This window comes from Larus michahellis, chromosome Z, assembly GCF_964199755.1.
Source record: "Larus michahellis chromosome Z, bLarMic1.1, whole genome shotgun sequence".
NCBI lineage: Eukaryota > Metazoa > Chordata > Aves > Charadriiformes > Laridae > Larus > Larus michahellis.
The window spans coordinates 30,553,150-30,579,380 of NC_133930.1; the positions used below are offsets into that span (position 1 = coordinate 30,553,150).

Below are 26,231 nucleotides of genomic sequence, written 5' to 3' on the forward strand. Positions count from 1 at the left end.
TTGTATCATGTACATTGTGCAAAGGACAGAAAACGTTGCACTACTGTTAATGAGTTTTGCCTTCACTTGTATTGCGGGATGCCGGAGGTCCTGTCCCTGCTGTCCATGTGCAGTCATTGAGGCAGGGAGGACTGCAGAGTCATGGGCTATTAATGGACAAGGCTTTGTGCCCATCCTCTTCGGATTACTTCTATCACAGTTAACTGCTCCTTTCCCATCAATATCAGTTGACCTTATGCAACTGAGACAGCCCCTACATTATTTAAGGTTTTAAATTATAGTAATAAAACTTTGAAGTGCGCTTCTGGTTCATGGAGCATGATTACCGTTAGCTCTCAAGGGCAAAAAGCCCCAACACAACAGCCATTCTACAGCATTGGCACTCACTGCCTCCTGTCCCAGCCGTATCACTGGGGGCTGCTGGTGGTACCGCTGTGGATGGGTCTGAAGTGAGTTAGTGTCTTCTCTTCTTCTGTTCTGGAGCTCAGGACGCAAACAATTCCACTATAAAAACAGATTACATTCACTTTTTTATCCCATTTACTTGTGTGTGGATACCATGATCAATTAAAAAATGTAATGTCATGTTTTCTTTTTAAGAGTCTGGAAGCAAAAACTTGTCACCTGTATGTTTTACCACCAGCAATTTTGAGGTAAATCAAGTACTTTCAGTACTCCGTGTTTTCTGTATTCACTCCATACATATTTCACCTGCAGCAGTGCAGTGACTATATTTCTGCTACATCCATGAACTGAATCTGATTTCTGTTACGAATCTTGCTAGCCTGTCCATCTTGGCAGATCGATGTGTCATCTTCGCTCCTTATAAGCTGTTATTATATTCCACCCAAGGAACATCGTCTCTTCTGAAAAACCATTAACATGAGATTATATAACCTCTAAGAGCTTTCTAGAGGAAAATTAAAATTTTCCTACAAGTGATACTGTTTGCAAATAAGAGGAATGGAAGGCAGTACTAAATAACTTCTTTCTATGCATGTAGTCCAATAAACTGTCTAGGGAAAGATCATAATACAATGCTGCAATGCTGATTGCGCCAACTACCTATAGGGCAGCACAACAGTCCCTTAGCAAATTGATATCCAGGATTAGAAATTTTTCTTTACATCTTATCTGAACTTCCTTCCATTTTATAATGATTTCATCCCTTTCATTGTCATAAGCTATTCATCTTCCATTTATTCTTACATTTCTATCTGGTATTTATAAACGTTCATAACAGCTACTTTTTCAACCCCATCCTAAATAATCCAGGACATGCTCTTTCAGTATTTGGAATATACTTTATAACTATTACAGCATTCCATGCTTTAGTTTGCTTTAAAAAAAAAATTTTAAAAAATTTTTTTTTCAATGCCTCTTCAAAGTTAGAAGACCAATATTTATCATGCTAATCCAGTGGTAATCTCACTAGATCATGTAAGAAGGAATTGGGAATTTTCTGATTTAAATTTTTTGTGGTATTTAAATAGCACTAGGAGATGCTTATTCATTACCTGCATGCATCTCCTGTCTCCCGCCTTCTCCCCCATTTGCTAATTTTTTCAGTTAATTTGTAAGACATTCTTCTGTTGCATTTACACAACAGTACTTGTAGAATAACAATTGTTTGCTCCAAAGAAGAGGGATTAATTAAATTTCTATCAAGTCTACTGAAAAGGTAATTGCTACAAGCTATCATAGAAATTCTTTTCCTTTCCAGTAACAATGAAAGAAAAAATAACTGCTCTTATAGGGTGACTGACAGAATAGGAGTGAAAGAATTCTGGTCACAAAAACTTAAGACAGAGGTGGTGGGTCACCAAAAATCTCATTTGAGAGACTGCATATTCATAGTGTTTTTGTAGCTTCCATTTGTCATAGCTTCTTCATTATCTGATCTTCTCAGCCAACATCTGACTCAGAACTGTCCTTCTAATGAAATTAGCTATATATGTCATTCAGTTAGCTAGTGGAAGACTAGATAGAAAAGATAATTCAAAGCCCCATGACACAGTAAACAGGAGGAAAAAATAAAATTGTATGAGATGCTTATCAAGTGAAAGATGATTGAGGATGATCTAGAGGTAATAACAGATAGCAGCATCTAAGTCCTGTGTCTCAGCTGAATGGTGCAGTCATACATAGAATTGTGCTGACTGAATGTGGGTGGTATTTCAGTAGACAGTAGTGAATTACTTGTTTGGTCCTGACAGTCTTGTGCATATGCAAGGGGTGCAGTATTGCATTCCCTACAGAATTCCACAGAGCAAAGAGAAAAGAGCAGAAGATTCACTGATCAGAGACGATTCCTTGGAATGAAACAACAGGAATGCTTGTTGAACCTTATTTGTAAACTTAGATTTCAGGGAGAATATGAAGAAAGTGAGATTACTCAAAGTCAGGGTAAACCTGTACAACAAGATCATTCCAACTAAAAGGGCAGAATAGGAGAGAAAAGGCTCAGAGTCTGGAATGGGAAGAGGGAAAAATCACAGATGAGTCAAAGACGTCTTCTATAAAGTATAAGATCTGAATTCACTCCTGTTACAATGATTCCCCCTGCAGCTCTTACTGTCTGAAGTGAATACAGCATGGTTTTCCCTTCAAAAGGTGAGCGTAGGCCAAGGACAAAATGAAATACTGGGCTGAGGACAAAAGGACGGAGGACAGCTGGCTTTGGTACTCTTCCTTGTTTTTCAGAAGCCCTGAGAAGAGCATTCTTTGCACAAGAGATGAAGAGGTAGTGGTGGGATTGCCTTGCAAAAGCAGGTGTCAAAAGTGGATATAGCCACATCACCAAGAGACTGGATGGGTGAAAAAAGTTCAGATTAGTTGGTGAATTTAACATTTAGTCTGTTCATACCCTTTCTGAGTCTCAGGGAGCATGACTCCAACCTGTGTCCTTGTTTAGGAAGAATTGCTGTGGACTGATGAGTTACAAGGGAGACTGCATAGGCGATGCCAGGCATTTTGAGCACAAAGATCTCTCCAAACCAAAGATCTCTTCATGTTTATGAACTGTCCCGAATTCATAGGACAGCAGAGAATACCTTTCCCTGCCCAGAGAGGCTGTGGAGTCTCCCTCTCTGGAGATATTCAAAACCCACTTGTATGCATTGCTGTGCAACCTGCTCTAGGTGAACCTGCTTTGGCGGGGGGTTGGACTAGATCATCTCCAAAGGTCCCTTCCAACCCCTACCATTCTGTGATTCTGTTGTGAAAAAGAAACTTTCCTACTTGTATCCATCACCCAACTGTCAAACAATGACAAAATTTACATGGAAGTAGGATGAAATCTGATCTTATGTGTGTGAGATTCCTTCCTTTCCTGGCAGTAGCTGATTAGAGCTGGCAGTTGCCCATGAAACAAGAATGCAAATTTGGATTCTCTTAGACACATAGAGGAATAAGAAAATAAGCAATAAGCTTGCTACATAAATAAACACTTTAGCTAGAATTTGGTGTTCAGTTCCTCAAGCAAAAATCATGTGTCACTTCTGAAGGTATAGGCCAAATACTGTTTTAATTTTAGCAGTGTTTCCCATAGCAAGTAGAAGAAAAGTATGGCAACTTAATTTGAAATGGTGACTTGCCTCTAAGAAAGATTGCTGCTGGGACTTGACCAACGGCTCTGTGATGATCAGAGGATAAAATGAGAATGGTCAGTAAGAGGTAAATGACATTCCAAAAAACAAATTAGAACAGAGAGGTCATATGACAGTCAGGTGCAGTTGAAATTTTGATATCGCTCACTTCTTAAATTAGAAACACTCCCAGCTCCATCTTTTAAAGCCAAGTAACTTCATGCATTTCAGACAGCTATCCATTTATCAAGGGCACTGTGTCTGCACTGCTTCATTATTTTTTATTCACCCCTAGTATTTTTCAAAGAGTAAATCTTACATTTTTGCAACAACGCATAACATAGGGCACCCCGGCAATACAGCAACACTGCTATTTTTATATAAAACATTGTGGTCCCCTTAGAAGGATTGCTTACTGAAATTCTCTATATGCTTTTTAATATTCTCCTATGTTTTTCTATTTTCATATGTCTGTTGCAACATTCTGTAAAAATTTTTTATGTGAACCTGACTATCATAGAATCATAGCACAGTTTGGGTTGGAAGTGACCTTTAAAGGTCATCTAGTCCAAACCCCAGCCCGCAATATGCAGAGACACCTACAACTAGATCAGGTTCCTCAGAACACTGACCCACCTGACCTTGAATATTTCCAGGGGTGGGGCATCTACCACCTCTTTGTGCAACCTGTTCCAGTGTTTCACCACCCTCATAGTAAAAAATTTCTTCTTTATATCTAGTCTAAATCTTCACTAATTTAGTTTAAAGACATTACCCCTTGTTCTATCACAGATAGAATATCCTGTATGTCCATCGTATCACTTCTATAACTTCGTGACTGCACATTGCCACCAGAAGAGCCAAGATGGAAGGAAAGAATTAAAACATGTATGCTTGGCAGAAGCTGAGAATTCTTTAGTGATTCCTGTAGCACCTGCAGAAATGTCTCATTTAACACAATAAGGCTGATGGCGTTTGGGAACAGTTTTAGAACCGCATTTTGTCCTTGAATCAACATTGTGTCATAGATAAGAAGGTGTAAAAGCCATAGCATTCTACTCTTCAGGAACTTTTATTGCTATTTTTTTTTTAATAGTGAATTAAATTTCAGAACCTTGAGAGAATTGTGTACAGTTGGGGTGTGGCATACTTCAGTTGTTTCTTCTCAGAAATGTGATTAGCTCCTAAAACTAATGGAGAAAGCCATGATGTGGCTGGCAGTTGTGTGGACATGGAAGGCCCTTGAGCCAGATTCTTCCCCCTGGCACTGAGTCACACTTAAGGAGAAGAGCCTGACACCAGTGCTAGGAGCTGCCTAAGTGGCATTGATCTTTGTACAGAGAAAACTCACATCTTGGTCATCAAGTGTAGCAGCATTGGCAAAGGCAGGTAAACAGCCCAGCCTTTTGCTGATTAATCTTAATGACCAATTTGTCATGCAGATGAATTGAGATGGTGGAAGAAATGGATCCCATCAGCTTCTGTTGATCTTCAGAAGCTTTGAAAACAGCTAAGAAGTACTGCAGGAGATGCACTTGATGATGACTTTGAAATTTGTAGAGCAGCAAAAAAAAATGCCAAGGTGTCTAGGTATGGTTGTTGCTGCACCATGTCAATCACAGCACCAAATTGTAGATGTAATCTCTCATATGTATTGAAAAAGAACACCTGGAAGCATAAACCCTTGTGCTCAGTTGGTACACCTCTGTAGAATGATATGACAACTCCAAGGATGTAGCTGTAACCCCATAGGGAACCGGTAGAATGATAATCACTGGAAGTCAGAGGAGCCCTGTGATTGTTTCCAGTTCCTAATGCAACCCTTTTCAATCCCAGATATCACAGGACCCGCAGATTAATGAAGCACAGTGAACAACTCTAGAATTACAGTGCTATACCTCGTGCTAAAGCCATTGGACACCTGCATTCGTACAGGCCTCCTAAGTGAACTCTGATACAAACCACACTACACAGTGCTATATCATCTTGTACAGAGAGCTTTTTCTTTACTTGACTTTTGATCATGTTAGGCACTGATTTGCTTGTTTCAGTTTAAAATATTTATTCCAACTGTACACTTCTCGGAGGGAAGAAAAAATCTATTATTCATGGATCACACTGTTTAAGTTTTTGACCTGTTTTGGTACCTGTGGTACAGAGCAAGTGTTCTACCCCGGACAGCAGATCTCTCAAGTGCTGGTAATTTTTCTGTGTTGATAACAACTTTAATAAGTGACTGGGTTGTCCATTCCGTGCTGTATAAAAATGTAGTTCTATAATGGATTTTATTATGAAGTTCCCAAATGTTGATACCAGCATGAAATTTCTATTTTATGTGGGGAATTTAGGTCATTCCAAAATAGGAGGAGGAGCTAATGGGATAATAACCTTTCAACACCTTTGGAAGTTTTAGTAATGCACTGTGAATCCTTCTCCCGCACTCCATTAAATAAAATGAAAATATTAGTATTAACGAGTACTTGCTTTGTTTGCCTGACTTTGTAGGTTGCTCCTTAGGAGCTGCCATCAGCTCTGAAGTCTGTGTTAATGGCCAGCTTCAGACAACAATAAAAAAGCTTTATAATTTCCAGATGCAGAATAATTTCACATTGCAGAGGTTTGTCTAATCTAGTAACTTGATATTGCTATAAACTGAAAAAACTGGGCTCTTTATCTTGCACATTGTATTAACTGCTGTGATCTTGGATATTTCCACGACCTCTGTACAGGTTCAATATCTCTGCCTCCTGCTTAGCTCTTGGCCTCAGCAACACTCAAAAGACAGCACAGTCTGTGATGTGGTTACACAGGCGATGGAAGATATTTCCTTACAACTAGTTTGGAATTGCTACATGGCAATGTGGCTAGTTGGTAGCACTTTCCACTACTCCTGTGTCAGGAGAGGAAGAGAATAGGAATTCCCTATTTTCTGAATAAGTGCCTCAGAGATAGGGAATGTGAAGCCATGTTGCTGTAGGTTATATTACAAAATCTACAGTACTTTATCTGATGCAGAGATATATAATTACACTGTTCCACAGCAGTTTCACTGGCCCACTAGTGCAGGATTTGAAAGATCTCAGCTGGATTTTTACTCAACAAAAACCTGTGAGTATTTCAGATTTCAGGGGGCATTTGGGAGCGTCAGATCAGGCTGGTTGATGACTATGAATTTGCCTGGATGTTTTACCGGACTCCAATAGCTGCAGAGTGTTTCTTGATCAGCTACTTGGTTTCTTTTACCTGAAACGTTATACATCATTGTTTGTATTCCCAAAGATCTGAATAACTGTTTTTGAAAACTTAAAGGGGGTACAGAAATCATTGAGAATCTTATTGTATTTACTAGGAAACAATAAGAAAGATGTAGACCAATCTGGAAGCAGTGAAGAGAGGTTGACTCTGTATTCAATGGGAGCGGGGTTGTCCTGAGTGGCAGAAGAGAGGACAAAGACAGAAAACCTGAGGACTGGTTTGTGTTCAGAATGTTCCAAAACAACCTTTTTAAGCAGCAAGTCAAAGACAGACAAGTGTTTGTCACAAAAAGTTTAGAAAATCAAATTCCTGGATTCGCATCAAGCTTCAACAGTGTCAGTACCATTGAAACATATATTTCAATGATTTTTCATTACTTGATCGTAGCTTTTCTGGCACGTTCAAAATTTTAGCTTTGTTTAGGAACATTCTCTGTTCCCCTGTGACACCAATTTTACTTTGTTTAGGAACATTCTCTGTTCCCCTGTGACACCAAAATGGTGAAAAAAAAAAAATCACTCATCAGACAGAAAAGAGATAAGTAAATATTGGTCTTTAATGAAGTTGCAACCTTGTGTTATACTAAAGTTTCATTTTTTTTTAGTCTGTGAGAAACTGAAGGAATGATTCATGCTTCCCATCTGTGGTAAAAATTTGAACAGGAACTTCAAAAGTTGCAGATGACTAATGGTGCTATCATCCAGTCTTAAAAGGACTCTTGGTTTGATGCACTTAACCGGGTAGACAGAGGTTCTAAAGTAAGAATTGTAGAAGCTATGTGTCTTTCTCTAACTTTGGCAACACAACATATTCCACATGTAAATAACAGCAGTTGAACACAACACAGGATTAAACTGGTCAGTTGTTATCTTTCCATTTTGCCACTTCTGATTTTTTGCAAGTTTCACAATATTGTCCTCCTGTCTGGTTATTTTTTAAAGAGGAAAGTCCTGGGAATCCTCTAGTCGTATAGCAAAAATAAGGCTCCTGCAAATACTAACCAAAAGATTCAAGTTAAAAAAAAGACCATATACAGAATAAAAAAGTTATTGCAATGAGAGGAATAGCTGGATTAGAGTTTTCCTTTTTTCCGCAGTATTTAAAATGGGATGTCTACATATCTTACCCAAAAGTATGTGCCTCTTCTGTTGAGGGTCCTGTAGTATCTTCATCCCTGTTGTGCTTTGATACCTTCTAGTAGTCTGTCAAACAAAATTAACATCAGTCTTAATATTTATCCTTCCATCCTTTCCTCAAAAAAAAAAAAAAAGGTTCATATACAGTACAGCATTTAATTTTGGTAGGGTTTTGAGGTCCTGGGACAAGAAAGAGAAGATGTGAGGTAATTTATTTCACTGATTGTTTCCTTTTTTATTCTTTTACAAGTGTTTGTGTTACAAATTAGAGAAAATTGTGCAAAAGGAGAAAAACAGAACAAAGAGCTTTGACTTTGGGACTGTAACACTGAAAACATGGAAGCTGAATTGCGGAATACTAGGCAATTTATTACGAAATTTGGCTTCAAATGGTAAAACCTTAACTCTGTTCTGCAGAGAGATAGATAGATTAACAGATATTAATACCAGTTGGTGTCTTTTGTGATCATCTCCCTTAAGTCTTGTGCATCACAGCCACAGAATGGTACTCTGTGCTTCAGTGGTTGTAGCTGAATTAGAATATCTCTTGTAGGAAAATTTAAGCAGCTAATCTGAAATACTTCCCTTTTTAAATACCCAGGGATGGAAGAGAATCCATGATGCCTGTTTAAATTCTGTACAGTAGACTACGTTTACAGTTTATCTGCTCAAACCCATTTAAACATTTTAAAACTTGGGGATAGGCTGTGGGAGGGAAAGAGCACATACAATAGCTATAGAAGTTTCACAATAGATACCCAAGTTTAATTACATTTGGTTTGTGATCTTACCTTCATTTACAACACTACAGGCTTACGAGTAGCGTGTGTGCCATCTTAGTTTGGGAAATAAGTTTTCTCAGGAACTCAGATCAGCCTTATTTGTATGCTTTGCTTAATACATCTTCCATTAACTCTTTCAGTTACGTCCAAAGAAATTATAAAGCCACGATGTTATTCCAAAGGAAATTTAATTTTCAGTTGCCTTGAAAAGGTGGCCAGTAGCTATCAATTACAATACATTATCAATTCCTCACTAATGACATTGGGATATATCTGGAGGGAAATCTGTTTTATATATAGTGTTTTCCTATTTTTAACTAGCTAACATGAAAACAGGCAGCTTAGCAGCACAAAGCACCTGGTGCAAACCTGTGTCTGTGGCATTTGTGGTGAACGCTACTTCATTCTCTAAATGGAAGCATAATCCTGAATGCAGTTTTGTTTCAGAGTACAGCAGTTTTCAAAAAAAAAAAAAAACCACAAAACCCCACACCTGTCATCCCCAGAGCATACTTGTACTTAGTCATGTCTGCCTGACTGATTTTTGTGTACTGGTGGCTACTAGCAAAGCAGCACCGACATGACAGTGGAAGCCCAAGCTGGATTCTAGCACAGCTCACTCACTAACAAGATCATTACACGGTTTAAAAACGCAGGGGCAAAGTTTGCTCTTAATTATACCTTTGTAACTCCAGAGAACAGAACAGTTTGCAAAGGGATTTCATTTGGAGCCAGCAGAATGGCTGTCATGGGAACTTCATGTCATACTAATTGTAGAATCTTTGTAACCGAGTACACCAGGGAAATAATCTTGCGTGATTATTAGGCTCTTGGCTGAGTCAGCAAGGCTCTCAGGCAAAAAAATCTTAAGCCAAGCTTTGAAACACTCCATCCCATGAAAAGATTATTATCTTATCTCCTCTGTCTATCTAACCACTATTGACAGTTGATACAACAGGTTTGAGAACAAAATTCCATGATTTCTGATTTTTATGAACTTTTCATCAAAAGATATGGACCTTCGGCAATACCAGTTTGCTCCCTTTTAAAAATACGATGTAAAGTCTTCCAAGTTAATACATCAGGTGCGAAAGTTTCAACATTGACAGCCTTTGAAACCAGCTCTTCTATTGTCCACAGCACCCATTATTTATTACTATCCATTCTCTAGAATTCTTACTGCCATAATTTCCACAGCTGAGCCCACAACAATGCAGAATTCCTCCTTTCTACCTGTTTTTTCACAGTTCCCAAGGTGAGAAATAAAAATTATGGCCTAGGTTCTGTGTCCATTCTGTTGTTTGTGCCTAGAACAATATCCTTAGTACTGACAGCCTCCTGTAATAGCTGTGGTGTTGCTTTTTTCTGTGCACTGGTCTGTATTTCCTTGCCATATGAATAGTTCTTTTATTATCACAATTTGCTGTACAAGTGACATAGTCTTTACATCATAATTTCTGCGTGTATGTGTAGTTCTTCTGTAGTGAGTCTGATGATAGGCTGTCCCATGGAAGACCCCAAAATAATGAAATAGATGATGAAATAAAATAACCTTCATTCTCCCCTCCCAGTACTGTTTGCATTTTGAATAACAATTAACAGAACAAGTAAGGCATTATATGAATGCTCTAGGCACAAGTTGTTACTGCTGTTAATATACCTTCGGAAAGAGACATCAACACATGGTTAAAGTATGCTTGCTAAGATCTGTTTTGAGCTCAAAGATCAATAAGTTACATTTGTTTCAGAAAGATTTTTTGATTTTTCTTCCTTAGTTTTTGGAACTTCATTTTTTCTACAAAATCATGCTTCTCTGAGGTTAAATATCATCGTGGTATTTTTGCTTTCCTATACAAGGGAATCTGTCCAGTCTTTGATAATCTGACTGAATAAACATAAAAATATAAATGGATCACAAATGTACGATAAGGAGATAGCAGTGAATTATTAACTAGCAGGGTTATAGACAGTCAAGTTTTACAGTCACCATGCTCATTTTACCCTGGTTACTGAATTGTATGTGTACGGATATAACAGTAAATCTTTTAAACAATTAAAAAATACTTCATGAGCAGTTTGATATAATATTGTTGCCAGGAGTTAAGTTGACCTCAGTATAACACCTGCCTCAGCACTTTCCCCACCTCCATTAACAAAAACTGCCCTCAGTTCTTGGCAGTGACAGATACAGGCAGAGGAGTGGGAAAAGCCCGGACTTCAAAAAAGCTTTAGTCAAAAAAAAAAACCAACATAAACCTGTTAATGAAGGCAATGAGCCTTCACCAGGAATGAGCCTTACTTGTCTGTCTGTGCTTTTGAGCACAGACAACCCCGAGCAGCTCCCTTCCCATGGCTTTTCATTTTAAAGCCAAAATGTTACAGATATGAAGAAAGTGAAGCTATTATTTAAACGAATATGGAAATAAATTGTAACATACCTTCATAAGCCAAAGAAGTCTAATTCATTGCTGGCATCAGGGAATCAGAAGAGCTCAATCCTCTTTTTCCTGGAAAAATCCAGGGAAAATGGATTTGTGCAAAGAAGCAAAAGCAAATATGTTGGTCTGCTACAGATATTTTTTAGAAGTGCAACTGTAAATTAGGTATTCAGAAATATCTTGAAAAAGGAAAAACTTGCTGCATAGAAATAAGAGACAATAAATAATTGTCTCTACAAAAATAACAAGTTTCTTGTAAGACTGTTTTTTAGCATTTTGTTTTTGTGGTTCTTTTTACAGGTGTTGCTGCCTTGGATTCCAGCGTTTCTGGGAAGATTGGTTTGCGAGCAGTCTTATATTATTTCTGCACTACAGTCATTGCTGTAATACTAGGTACTCTGTGATACTGTAACTTTTTAAATCTTCAGCATCACCTAATTACAAGTACACAGCACTGTGACATTACTAATTTCCCAAGACAGGATGGGAAGGAAGAGTCATACAAAACATCTTGACATACTTGTAGCCAGACACAGGGAGAAGTTAGTCCCACTGTTCACAGTTGGGCTGTACTCATATCCAATATGAAGCCACGGGCAATTTCACCATACATTTCAGCTCAGGGAAGACTAGGAGCTGTCTGCTTAGGTAAAAGTGACCAGCAGTGGGAAAGCTGAATGAACACCAAAGGCCAGCCTTAACTACAAGGTGAATTTCCTCAATAGCAAAATGATAGATTGTCGCTCATTCTCAGATGCGAGAATGTATAATGTGTCTCACCTGAAAGAATGACAAAAAATATTGCTTTCATTGTTGTCTCATTTCCTTCCTAAAAAGTTTGTGTCCCCTCTGTCACTGCCAGGCTCTACTCCTGCCTCTCTGAGGTCCACATCTCCTCTTTCAGGAAGTTCATTCTCTACAGCCTTCCATATTTGCATAAACAAACATCTTCAGCCTGCCTTCTTAAATAAGAAATAAAATTAAACCCTCCTCTGTCAGATGTCATGTAGTTTGTGTCATCTTTGTATTCTGTTGAGCCTGAGTGAATACTGTGCCTAGATATCACCCGCTAAAAAGAAACACGTATTTATTTGAAGGACAAAATGTACATCGGATGTTGCCTACTCGTAAAGCAAAGCAGTATTTAACAATAGAAGAAGAATCACGTAGAATCACAGAATGGTTTGGGTTGGAAGAGACCTTAAAGATAGTCTAGTTCCAACCCCCCTGCCATGGGCAGGGACACCAACCACTAGACCAGGCTGCTCAAAGCCCCATCCAGCCTGGCCTTGAACACTTCCAGGGAAGGGGCATCCACAGCTTCCCTGGGCAACCTGTACCACTGCCTCACTACCCTTACAGTAAAGAATTTCTTCCTAATATCTAATCTAAATCTACCCCCTTTCAGTTTAAAACCGTTACCCCTCGTCCTGTCACTGCACTCCCTGACAAAGAGTCCCTCCACATCCTTCCTGTAGGCTCCCTTTAGGTACTGGAAGGCTGCTATAAGGTCTCCCCGGACCCTTCTCTGCTCCAGGCTGAACAACTCCAACTCTCTCAGCCTGTCTTTATAGGAGAGGACATACAGACTTATAAAGCCAGATTAATTTCTAGAGGTTGTACCATTGAGAATAATGTATCACTGTCGTTACACCATTTAGGAAAATTTGTCATGTATTTCAGTATTCACAAGTTCAGAGATAGTATTTCTTGCCCATAATTGTTTCTGAAGCCCTTCTCTTATGTAACTTTATTGCTAACTAGCTTTACTAAAACATCCTGTTCTTTGGGGTCACAGGACAATGCACGTGTATTCATATCTGAAAGCTAGTAACAAGAAGAGCTGTATAAGGGAAAAGGTAGATAGAAATTCAAAATATCACCATGCAAAAGTTGCAGAACACTTGAGCTGAAGCCCAGCTGCAGTAATTTACCCTCTTGGTGAGAAGTAGTGATTTAGTACCGTACATGTGGTAACAAAGCTACAGTGCCCGAGTCCAGTAGCAAGGCTGCAAGTAGCTCCTGTGCTGGGGGAACCCGCACATTTAAGGACACCACCTGTGGATTTCCCTTTTCTGAACAGCCCTGCATGAGCACCCAGGGAAAGCATTTGGTGAGTTTAGCCGATTAAGAATTTACCTACACGGGATACACTGAGGCAGGATGCACCAATGCCTCTGCTTGCACTGTGAGCTTTTCTTCTGGTTCTCCCTCTGCAGGGATTGTCTTAGTTGTGACCATCAAACCCGGAGTGACTCAAAAAGCAAATGAGATCAACAGAGTGGGCAATACCCCAGAAGTCAGTACTGTTGATGCCATGCTGGATCTCATCAGGTGAGGTTTTCTTTTTTAGTTTCCATACCCTTGTTGCAGAAGACCAAACAAATACAAATAAAGTTGTAATGAGTAATACAGTAAAAATGCTGTATAATGTTGTTTGGATGAGTAAGGAGAGAATAACAGGTTAGACATTTTAGAGCGTATTCAAAGAGGTTTGTTAAAAAAATATCTCTTTACAGCATAAACTTTGGTTAATAAACCAATGACAACAAAAAATCCCTTCTTCACAGAAGAAAATATCCAGAAAGGATTGAATGGTTGGCAGATTACTGATTGTCAGCTTCTGTGTCATCCAGCATAGACAACCACCTGAAATTGCAATGTTGTGCTTCCTCTCCTTCAGGCAGGATGCTTTCTTAGATTTGCACGGTCAACAAGTCTGCTCCATCACCAGTATCTAAGGCAACCTTGTAATGAGTCCTTCCCCATCAGCATCCTGGAAAATGATAGATACTTAAACTGATTAGAAGAAGGAAACCCCTAGAAAAGTCTGCAGAAGACTTGAGCAGGTTTTCAGAGCTAACATGTTTAAGGAATTAGAAAAAAATCACAAAAGAGGGCTGCATTTCCAATAGTGGCTAAGTAGTTCTCCCAAAAATGTTTCTGTGGATTATTTTTTCTCTCTAGCTGCAATTAATCTCTGTTCTGTGTCATTATTCCTGACCACTATTTTCTTATTGTAGAATTTATACTTAATCTATCGTGTAAGAATCAACTGCCACATATCTAAAATTGGCTTTCTCAGCATTTTTCATTTCAGGAAACGTGACTGGCATTTGCTGATGCAACTCCAGATTTACTTTTGTAAAATATACACATGCACATATACGTACATGTGTACATCTGCCTTGCAAAAGTCACTGTCCTATTTAATAACAAATGTGTGCTGTCATCTCTGCCCCAGCATGGGTCAAGGTAGACCTCTTCGAGAATAACTCAATTTCTCTGAGGCTTGTATGTGAGACAGTTAACAGTCCTCAACCCCACAGCCCTGTGTGCAACAGTCCACAGCTCTTCCCAGCCTCTGTGTGACCAGAATGGCAGCTCCTTGGGTGGCTCGTCTCATTCCTCATGATCACTTGCCCAGGAATCAATGAGGGGAACTGTGCAATCAGCTGCATTATAAAACCTAATGCAGTCTGTTACCAGTAACTTCCACATGAACATTTCCACATGAACATTTCCACATATAATCACAGGGCTAATATAGTTCCATGTAGAAAAAAGCCTTCCTGTAGTAAGAAGTGGTGTGAATTGTAATTCAGAGTAGTTTGGGTTTTTGCTACAGTTTATAGCTCAACTTCTTGTAAACAAATGTAAGAATGTAAATTAGAAGTTTGAGATCTGAAATTATCTTTTAAAGGAATTATAATTACTTTTCCTACGTACTCGTATTCATCAGATTTAAGATTCAAATCCAGACAGTCTGGTGAAGATTAAGGAAATTCCTAGGCTTGTACAAACTACTCTTCTTTTTGAAGAAATTTTGCTTTAAAAACTTAAAAAATAAAGGCAAGAGTTTGTGAAAGATCTTAAAGGGAGTTAAAGACTTCTACTTCAATATATAAGTGCCCTTTTCTCCACTGGCTTGGGTATTCAATAAATACCTAGTTAATGCTTTTTCCTGCAATTGTTTGAAATCTGGTGTTGGAAGGGAGTCACACAACTGGACTGCACTGCTTCTGATCTAATTTCCCATTTTTCCATGTGTGAAAATGGTTCTTGACCCTGGAACAACACATAGGAATCTTCCATCAGCCATGACTAATGTCTGAATTGAAAACTACAGTAGGGTACACCAAATATCTGATTCTTCAAGCACAGTGTTTGTAAGACAGTTTGTGGTTTTTTCTGCCTATATTTGACAAATCCTGTAAAAATGGTGTATCCTGTATTCCTCATGCAAATGATGGAGGTGATGCAGCAGTGGAAAAAAACATTGGGTTTAGTAGCTTACCAACAGACGTGTCAAATAGTGAAAAATAAGCGCAAAAATTCAACAGTCAACTGATCACTGGGAGTCGTGAACCCTTAATTTCTTTGGACTGATGGTGCTAAATACACTGCTTTCTGGATAAAGGAACACAAGCAGCATATTTTATCATTTTGTTTTTATAAACAACTTGTTCTTAGTATACTATAATGTTAAAATGCCTCTACTTTTTGAACAGGAATATGTTCCCAGAAAACCTTGTCCAGGCCTGTTTTCAGCAGGTAAGTTTGAACATTCCTTGTTGCTACTGTAGTTTTCATTGATAACTACAAATTATTCTTCTTTTATGTCCCCAAAAACTATGTCACGTAATATTTATTTCTGACAAGTCCAAGAGTATCTTAATCTCCCATAAAAAGAATTTTTTTAAGGCGTCTTGGTTTCATTTCGATTATGATAAACACCCTGTTATCAGGTATTAAGTCCTTGATCATCCCTTGCAAAAAGACAAAGTTTAGGAGCTGGGTGCAGAAACCAAGCAGTGTATAAGACAAGATTTTTCCTTCTGGGACAGACAGTTAGAAGAACCATGTCAGGAAAATCTATTTCCTCATTCTTAAAAACCCTCAGTGTCTGATGAAATCTGTGTAATTTAGCCCTCACCTCAAGGTATCTCACATCTAATGTCCATTGCCGGACCCATTTCCATCTTAAGGAAAAGGCAGCCAGTAGAGTCTGTTTGAGATATCTTTCAGAAAAAGAGAGACTTGCAAGATGAGGTAGGAAACTGTTGTCTGTATATCAGATTTACTTCAGATTCAGTTTAATCTGTAAATACATCAACTATTTTTTGTGATGCTCTCTGCTTCCCTTTTTTGTCTTCCCCAGCAGCTGCCTACCAGTTTATCCGAGGTTTGTAAGTGAGGTAGTTAACCTTTCCCAGGAAATGATGTTAAGTGTCCTGCTGTGCACAGCACTGAATATATTTCCAGTTTATAAAACTTCTTCATGTAGTTTTTCTCTTATGTTAATTACAATCACCTGACACTAAGGGGACAGAGAGGTTCTTTTAGGGATCCTTGGCAGAATGATGACAGCATAAAATAGGTAGTTACAATTAAGGCTTTATTTTCTAACAGGATATTGTGATTAGTATAGCACAGAATTTATAAGCAGAATCAGTGTAGTACAATTTTATAATAGCACTGCTTAGCTTACAGTTTCTAATCACCTGGACCCTCTGCAGGTTGGGTCAAATCTTAACAAAACAATCATAATCTAGACTCAAAAACCATATAAAGGAATACAAGTCACTCAATCCCTGGAGGAAGCAGACAACAGTTGAGGCATCCCTATCCGCCGGTCTCACTGTCCAGTGGCAGTTCTGGTCCAGTTCCCCCTTAGCACTTGTAACTGCTTTATTTTTTGGACACTCTGGGTCTGTTATGCTTCCCCGTTCTTTGTCAGGGTCATCAACAACACCAAGTTGGCTGGGTGCCTGGGACCTTCAAAGCTGGTAAGGAGGGGAGTAGTCAGCCCGGCACCCAGCAATCTTGAGACTGTTAGGGAGAGGAAGAAAAAAATCTGTTTGGTTTCTCTGCTTGGTGCACAGGACCTTCAGGGCCTGATAATGGTGGGAAAAGTGAACAGCTCAGCCAAAAAGAATGATTATTTGCCTTATATAATGTCATTAGTTATGATAACCACACTACCAGGGGTCTGATTGTATCAGGTGGATCTGCTCTACAGACCTCTCCTGGGGTGGCTGTCAGCAATTCTCTCCAGATTGCTTGTCCCAGCAAAAGGTCCCCTTGCCATTGTCAGGAGCTGTATCTCATCGCCCACGAGACTGCAGCAGATCCACAGGGTACCCAAGAGCCTGGGAAGCGGAATTCATAGCATATTACTTGTGAATCCCTTGTTTGATCTACAGCACCTGAAATACAGAACCATGATGGCTTACATGAATTGGGAAATAAGGTGTTTGTCTATGTTTTCTGCCTTCAAGACTGATTGGTTCATTTTTACCTTATTTTTACTGGGCAAAGGCTATGCCTTTGTCCATTCTTCAGTTTCCTTGTGTTTCTAAATAAGCTCTCCTATTTTTTAAAAAAAAAAATTCCAGTATAAAACCAAACGTGAAAAAGTTGAAGCTACAACTGGCTTGGATAAAAATAGCTCCACATTTACACAAGAACCTGTTACAGCTGCGACGACAGCAGAGGCTTCGGAGGTGAGACCTTTATTGTTGTATTGCTTCATAATATATGAAGTGGGGAGAAAGAACATAGAATAATTTCGTTCAGTTGATGTGGTTAGTGATTGAGAAAAGGAAGGGAATGGTACATAGATAGATTTTAGCAAGGGCACAAAACTTAGTAAGTAAATGCTAGAAGGGATTATGAGGATCTTCAAGCAGGTTTAAGAAGACCAGAGGACTCCACTGGTAATTAAGCAGTCCAAAGATAATAGGTGATGTGAGAAAATAATCCATTAATATACTCCATTAAATGCATATGCTAATGAATCATCAATTTGCTGAGAAATTAAAGAAAGCAATCACTTTGGAAAGGCTAGATGTATATCAGCAGGAGATGTTTGAGCAGCAATAAGATAACTGTAAGCACTGCATAAAGTAAGTAATGGAAAATCATAATAAAATCTTCTTAATGGAAAACAAAACAATGGAAGTCATTTATCAATTAATAGTTTGTTACTCTGCAAAAAAGAATGCAAAGACACAAAAGTGAGAAGTTTAACAAGCCTCTGATTAGAGGTGTGGAAAGCTTATGAGTTTATAAAGCCCAGAATTACACTGGAGGAGACGGAGAAATGAATTCAAAATAATATGAAAACAGAATTATTAACAGTACCAAATCAGTACACATTTTATTATACTCCTTCCAAATTTCATCTCACAGTAATGAGAGCATGGGAACAGGAGCTATATGAAAAGACATTAATTAAATCCTGAAGCACAATGTAGTGAAGAATTGCACCCTTTCCTTTGTATGTTCATACTGCACAAACACAGAGGAATGTGCGAATATCTACCTATTTAGTAGGATTTATATGTGATGTGCATCCAATTCTGCTATAAATTATGCAATTTCACTGATTTCAGATGAACAATGGATTTTAAACTTGGGGCAAAATTGGGCACCATTGTCTCAGTTCTTATGCAATGGACTATTTATCTTAAATGCAGACACAAACCCTCAAGTTGCTGAGAAATAACCACAAAGATTCTACATCAGCTGTGTTTTGTTCTTCACAGCAGGGAGTAAGTCTTGAGTATATTGAAGGCATGACTGCAGATTCCTAGAACTTGCCATACTTTGTGTCAGAATCTATAAGGGGTGTTTTATACCCTGGTGGGGTTTGGTCAGGTCCTTGCACAGCTTTAAAATACAAAGCTTTCGAAGACAATTTAGTTCCACCTTAGTTCCTGAACTTACCCACTTGGCACTGCCAGAAAGTGAATAGAGTGACTGGGGAAGAGGTCTCTGTCTTTTCAAAGAAAGAAGTAAGTATGCTTTCACTTTAGAACTCTTCGAAGTAAATTTTATGTTTTCAGATAGTAACTTTTTTCTCTTGAATCTACTCTATAGAACAAAACCCAAGAATACAAAATCGTGGGCATGTATTCCAACGGCATCAATGTGCTGGGGTTGATCGTCTTTTGTCTTGTTTTTGGAATTGTTATTGGGAAAATGGGAGAGAAAGGACAAGTGCTGGTGGATTTTTTCAATGCACTGAATGAAGCTACGATGAGAATAGTTCAGATAATTATGTGGTAAGTCCAAGGACAAACTGGCGTTTTCTAACAACTGCTTTAAGAGTGTTTTGCCATTGAAGAGGTAGGAGCAGACTCATACTTCATGTTTGCTTTTGTATAGGACTTTACAGCAAACAACTTTATAAGAAAGGCTGGTAAAAAGTTTCCTTTCTGCAGAATTTGATCCTTTTGAGGACATTGGAGACAGGTCGTCTGCTTACTATATACTAAAGAAACAGTCCTATTGGAACAGAAGGAACTTGAACTTGTCTTTATGATAGCCTGCTCTCTGGTACCAAAAGGAATGCAATAGAGCTGGTGCTAGCATAAGTCCTGATTTTTGCCTTGGATTTTCTGTAGGCAGTAGCCTGTGCAGCTATTCATGTCTGTAAGACGTGGCTTCTCTCAGTTTACTAGCGGTTGGAGCCCCCTCCATCAAGCAACACACCGATGACTATACTACCCCAACACACTGAAATCACTCTTACCCTGTGTGGTGGCCCACATATAGCCCCGTTGCTGCAGGGCAGCTGGTGTATGCACAGGGGACCTTTCCCATCTGTGTATGATTGCAGAATGCACAGGTACTGGTCTCAACCCTGCGAACTTCCACTTCTAAGTAAGCTTATGGCTATGCATAAACAGTTGCTGCAGTAGGGCAAATTCCACACCCCTTCCCAACTTCTATGTATTCTGTGACAGCAGGTCATACAGTACTTGTTAGACTATGCATAGGGTTACATTCATTCTGATTTTCTAATCTTTTTTTCATCACCTTTAATGTAGTCTTGCTGCAAATGAATGAAGTTGATTGTATAACAGAATATTAAATGAAATCTTCAGTTGTGTAATACAATACGAAAAAAGTTCTATCTGTTGTAAAAAGTTGTACTGTGCAAGAAATTATTCAGTTGTGAGCACACGATATTTCTGAGAATATATTTTAATTGCTTTATTTTTGCTTTCTAGGTATATGCCAGTTGGTATTGTGTTTTTAGTTGCTGGGAAGATAGTAGAAGTTGAGGACTGGGAAATCTTTCGTAAACTGGGTCTCTATATGGCTACAGTACTAAGTGGGTATGTGATTTCTTAAAGATGAAATTGTGTGCAATTTTTAGAGCTCAGTTGGTTACAACTCAGTTATCCAAAACACCCAGCCTCTTCTAGATCAGAGACAAAAGTTCTTGTCAGTGAAAATTATGTGAGGATGTTTTGAATGCATGTTTTGCTGAATGCATGTTTTGTTTTAAAAAGTCACTGCCTCGCATTCTGAAAAAAAAAGCAAAGGCACTTCTTGTATTCATTGTTTCATCTTCTCAGCTTGGTGCCGAAACAGATAGTATCACTGTTTTTTTCAGAGTAGTAGTGTGTCTGTTCAGTACTAGAAGAAGTTGGAAAAGAGTGAGGTTGTGAATTATGGCTTATTGGGGGTTGACAGCCTATTGAAAATACACAAATATCTGGATTAAGTTGGGAACTTTAATGGGACCCGTGGGCCCAAGGGGTGCCAGCACAGGCACAGCTCCACTGCCCAACACAAATGCATAGTAAGTGCAGTGCACAATAAATGATGCCAAAGAAGAAACTGATCCCTTCCCACCTCAGTGCAGAGCATGCAGCTGACATCAAGAGAAGCCCTGGGGATTGCACTGTTTTTTAGTTACTCCTTCAAGGCAAAGGTAGCTGGTGAAGCTGCAAAAGCAGCAGTTGCTGTCTGAATAGCTTAGCCAGGCATCAAAACATTTTTTTATTCTTTTCCTAGACCCCTGGCTGTGTAGAACAGTCTGGGGTGGAGGAGGTTACACCTGCATGATGTGAAGCCTTGCAGATGTGGAGCCTTAGAAGGGGCAGCTTAACTGCTCCAAGTGATATAGGTTATAATACTAGATCATTATATATTTCTGAAGACTATTCTACAAAGAACCCTTTTGATAGATAAATGGATATTACAATCTCTGTAAGTTAAATGCATTTAAATTTCTATTTCCAATTCAGTGAAGCATAACTTCTAGGCTGTCTTGGTTCATTGCCTTAGCATCCACTACTATAATTCCTTCAGTATACTAAGGATTTATTCATGTTTTGTCTAGAGGCTAGATCCAAAGTTGTTCAAGAGCTTCCTTCCCCCCACTTTATGCATATGCATGCTATTCTTCAAATGTCGTTCACATGCTTTCTAACAACCAAGCAGAGAGAAGGGTAATGTATTAGTCTTAAATGCAAACTTCTCTATAAATAGTGATGAACGATCTCTTTTTTATTTGCATTAATCTCTGCTATATAATCATATTTATTTCAAAGTTGTTTTGTTTTATGCATAAGCCACTATGTTTGGACTAGGTATTCAAAAATCATCTGAGATATAATGACTTTCTGCACCTCCAGAAATAGCACTGAATCATGACTTTTTCAAAATGTTACAGAGATGAGTGCAAGTTATGTTTGTCTAATGCATAATGCAATTTTTTGTGAGTTCCCATTTAGACTTGGAAAAGAAATCAAGTTTTCAGAGGATGCAAAAGTTGATTTTTACCAAGAGACTGTAAATCAAGAGGCTGTTATTTTCTATATAAATTATAAATGAGACCATGGGCACAAGTAAAGTAAAAGTCATTTATACAATGACACTGTATCACTTCTGCAGGTTTTCTATGTTATTAACTCCAATTAACTCAGAGGAGGAATATGTTGGATGAATTATTACTGCCTTTTGACTTCAGTTTTAGATCTGATAGCAAGTTTATGATTGTTTACCTATTAATGGTTACTGTTTGTTCAGTGACAGGGTGTATCTTCCTTAAGATATGCGTGAAGGCACAGTGCTTCTCCAGAGTACTTTGATTGCGAAGTAAACTACCGCCACTTATAGTCTCCAATTTAGCTGGTAACCATGGACTTGAGAGGCACAACAATTTTCAGCAGGTTCTCAGGTGCCATCAAAAAGATTGTACATAGTAAGGGTTTGTATCCTTGGCGACAAAAAATCTCTGTTCCTCCGAACACATGCCACAGCTTTCCCTGATGGCTGCTAAGGTAGATCTCTGCAGCGTTTCTGTCTCTTACAGGATGGCCTACAGCAGGTGGTGCTCAAGGTGTTGTGGAGAAGGGCTGACAGCAGCACATTCTCTGCAAAACTGACCATCAGGGAGGGCATGTCGTCATCAGATCACAGGAGCAAAGATGACAATGTACACACAGACTATAGGATGCAGGGAAGAGATGCTTTTTCTGCAGTTCCTTTCCAGCCAGCAAGATTACCCTTTTTCCCCACCTCTCAGCAAATAGAAGTTGTACTGTTTCTTTGTTTTGTTTTTTTAAACACTGATGTTCCCATGATTTTTTTGTTTTTCATCCTTATTTGCTTGACCTTGTCTGTTTGCAGTGTGTTCTGTTCATCAGCGTCTTCTGCAGCTGTCTATCATGCTCCCTTTAAGCTTGATCCTGAGAATTACAGGTTATCTTAAACATATTTCTTGTATTCCCTGTCAAGAAAAACATGCAAGAGCATGAGGGATGGTGTGTCCTATCCTCCTCTTCCTTTCCTTTAACTTCCCTCTCCAGCTCATCTTCTGTCTCACCTTCTTCCCAGCTTGATTATTCATGACCTTTCACATTCTCAGCCCTACCGGCTCTCACCCGCTGTTGTCTGCAACACATCTCAGTCTTTATGTCTTGTTCCGGTCACCATGAGGCAACAGACTTCCCCCAGTGCCTCTGCTCCAATTGGCCAAAATACCTTCAGCCTCTCACTTTTCATGGTGTCAGAGTCAGGATGAGGACAAGTTAGCAGTCACAGAGGAAGAAAATCAAAGTAGGAGGCACAGTACAAGTGCCAGAGGACTCACAGGCTGAGGTGGGAAAAAAAAAAGTAAGCTGCAGCGAGCAGACTCTCTGTTGCCTGTACCTTTGTTTCTTCTGAAAGGGGCAAGGCAGCTGCATCTCTGGATGTTCTAAGGAATGCCAGTTTGGGATTCTGAGGGACAACATTCTTCTTATCTTAGAATTGAGCACTATTAGAATTTCTTTTCTCAGTTGCTGATTATGATTTTTGTTATAATTTCTGCTACTTGCTGTCAGTTGCATTTTATGCATGAAAGTAAGTATTACTTCGAATTCGTTTCATTAAAATCAGTAGTAGCAAAGCAGATATGCACAAATACTTTATTTGGATAATGCTATGTTCATGCTGCCACTAAAAAAGTGTAGATCTAAATTTTTCAAGGTAATTATGTGGAAGTCAGTATGCTTCTAAGCGTAGGCATACTGGAAATGTTTACTCTCATCAACATTTTGTTAAAACAGCCAACAATGCCCATACCACTTTATATTTTTTTCTATATGTTCTGCAGAATTCAGTTTGTTCTCAAGCATCATTGTATAAATTGTTAGGTGTCTTTCTAGAGTTCTTTAGAAAATTTTATCAGTACATGTTGTATGCTGCTACTTACATTCCACTAAATAAATCACCTGTTCACATACAGAGTGAAAACTTTAATGGCTGTTGCTTTTAAAAAGGTAATTTTTCCAAGGAAACAAATAGGTTTTGTGGGTGATTTTTAGTGCTGTTGTGAGTTTCGGTACTGTGGCTACTGCTTTCTTAATTGCCTATTTTTGGCAGAACAAATAGTAGCACGATTTATCACTATCTTTATCAGCTGCTCTGAAATCATAAAGCATTATTACAACACAGTAATGTTTGCAAGAACATCTTGTGAGGACAGAATAAAAATCCCAAGGTCATACATGACAACAGTTCTTGGCTTTATGTTTCCAGGCTATGATAATTTCTTTTCACAAGAAGCTGATGCTGCTATAATTGCTTGCAACCTTGGAACATAGGAGATATTTCCCAGACCCTTCAGGCATATTTCATTTCAAATATACTCACAGCAGGCTGCTTACCTCTAATCATAATGCCCACAAAGCTCTGCACTCATATGCATTCAGAACTAATGCACAATGTTCAAAATTAATGCACAAGTTGAAGGATTAATTTGTCCCTGAGAACCACCCAAATACCCAGGCAAATACACCTGAGCAGCTAAAGTCAAGAGAGCAATTTGGTCTTCTGCATGTCAACACACTTAATTCTAAAAATCAGCAATTTCAAAAGACAGTATTTCTGCATCTTACAACATTAAAGGTGGTGAGACTATGTAAATCTCATTTGTACAGTCTGAAATACCTCACTACAATTTAATTTAAACTTACACAGTTTTCCACAAAGTAAGCATGGATTTTTTTTTTATAGGATCATGTTTGAAGTCTGCAGAAGGTTGTGGACTTCATCTGTCCCTGACTGGGAACGATATTTACCTTTAATTCCAAAACGTGTTCTGTAATAAAGGCAGATAAAATTAGAAAAGTAATTTAGTTTGTTTTTCTGATTTGTCTCTAGTCTGCATGGTAAGGATTTGGCAGGAGACTGGAGTGTTTTACCATACTTCAAATCACCCTCTGCGTATCAGTTTAAATATTATTTATTACCTTAGTTTTCTCATCTTCATCGGTTTAAAATTATTTCCAATATATTAGTTAATCCTTGTTCTACTTTGGAAAAAGAAACAATTAATAATCTCTATCTCCCTTCCGAAGGAAAGTGTAAAAGATTATTAGCTTGCATTTTTTTAAGATGGTACACTCTCTAAATTTTGAACATAGGTGTCACTGAAGTCACCTTTAGTGTTTCATAAGGGTACCCAAGGACAGAACTAGATACCTATTATCACCACGTTATTAAAACAAGGCAATGAGATGTATCCATTTGTTTAAGTAGTGCATTTTATTTTGCAGACTTGCAATCCATTCCACTGTAATTCTGCCACTGATCTACTTAATAATAGTAAGGAAAAATCCTTTTCGGTTTGCCATGGGGATGGCTCAAGCACTTCTGACAGCCCTCATGATTTCTTCCAGGTAAACAAAAGAAACATTTATTTTCTGTAATGTTCTTAGTAGTAATTGCATTGTTTGTGCTCTGATTTTTATTGCTACTTTGTTAACATACCCTGATTTCACCTGGACAATTCTAAGTTCCCTGGAGGCTGCAATATTACCTTCATCATTATTTCTGTAGTACCCAAAGCAGCACTATACATTGCACTGGCCTTACACCAAATGGGAGTCCGCCCCTCCCAGGAGGAGCAAGTTCTTTGCATTCAGTTCTTTAGTCACAGACTTGCTGGAGTTTAAGCTGTTGCACTGTTTCTGTGACTACATACATCATGATGATTTTACCATGTAATTTTGAGGCTAACTAAGACTTTGTTATTTCTTCCCATAATTAGAATAGATAACAGAAGTTACTTTGCTTTAAAAGCCAGCTCTCATGGTGCAGCCTTCCTGCCTGCCTTAGATCTCCATGTGAGTCTTAGAGCAGATCAGGCTCTAAGGAAAAGATAAGGGAAATGGCATGCTGTTGCCTGAACTTACTTTGTGTGCTCTATGTCCCAGTTCAGCAACTTTGCCTGTCACCTTCCGCTGTGCAGAACAAAAAAACTCCATCGACAAAAGAATTACCAGGTTTGTTCTTCCAGTTGGAGCTACCATCAACATGGATGGCACAGCTCTTTACGAAGCAGTAGCAGCTGTATTTATTGCACAACTGAATGACTTAGAACTGGATATTGGCCAAATAGTTACCATTAGGTAAGACTAAAGACATCACATGCATTTTGTTGGAGGGTTTTGGGTTTTTTTGAACGGCACATTAACTTTGGGTACCCCTTGGGAAAGTTGAAACTATAATTCAGAGCACAGGAAGTAACAGAAACATTCTCACTTCTTGGTCCAAGGCCTTGCCTGTGCAACCTGATGAGGAGGTGGGATGGGCCAGGACACGCAGGCGGTATACAGCATCGTTCGGGAAAGTGCGATTATTCTTCCACGGCAAACATTTGCAAACCCAACTCAGCCTCTTCCTCAAATCCTTTCAGTTTGCTTGTTCATCATGCATTGCCTGTTATTCTGCAAGTGTAACCCT

General features: G+C 38.7%; 1 protein-coding gene across 1 annotated transcript in view; it reads left to right on the forward strand.

Annotated features, from left to right (window-relative positions):
* SLC1A1 (solute carrier family 1 member 1) overlaps positions 1 to 26,231 on the forward strand; it is a 55,870-nt gene that overhangs the window by 24,013 nt on the left and 5,626 nt on the right. Inside the window, exons 3-10 of the mRNA XM_074570219.1 lie at positions 11,499 to 11,591; positions 13,418 to 13,532; positions 15,710 to 15,752; positions 17,597 to 17,704; positions 19,083 to 19,267; positions 20,219 to 20,326; positions 25,043 to 25,165; positions 25,703 to 25,897. Coding sequence (XP_074426320.1) covers positions 11,499 to 11,591; positions 13,418 to 13,532; positions 15,710 to 15,752; positions 17,597 to 17,704; positions 19,083 to 19,267; positions 20,219 to 20,326; positions 25,043 to 25,165; positions 25,703 to 25,897 — 970 coding nt within the window. The remainder of the gene's footprint in view (positions 1 to 11,498; positions 11,592 to 13,417; positions 13,533 to 15,709; positions 15,753 to 17,596; positions 17,705 to 19,082; positions 19,268 to 20,218; positions 20,327 to 25,042; positions 25,166 to 25,702; positions 25,898 to 26,231) is intronic.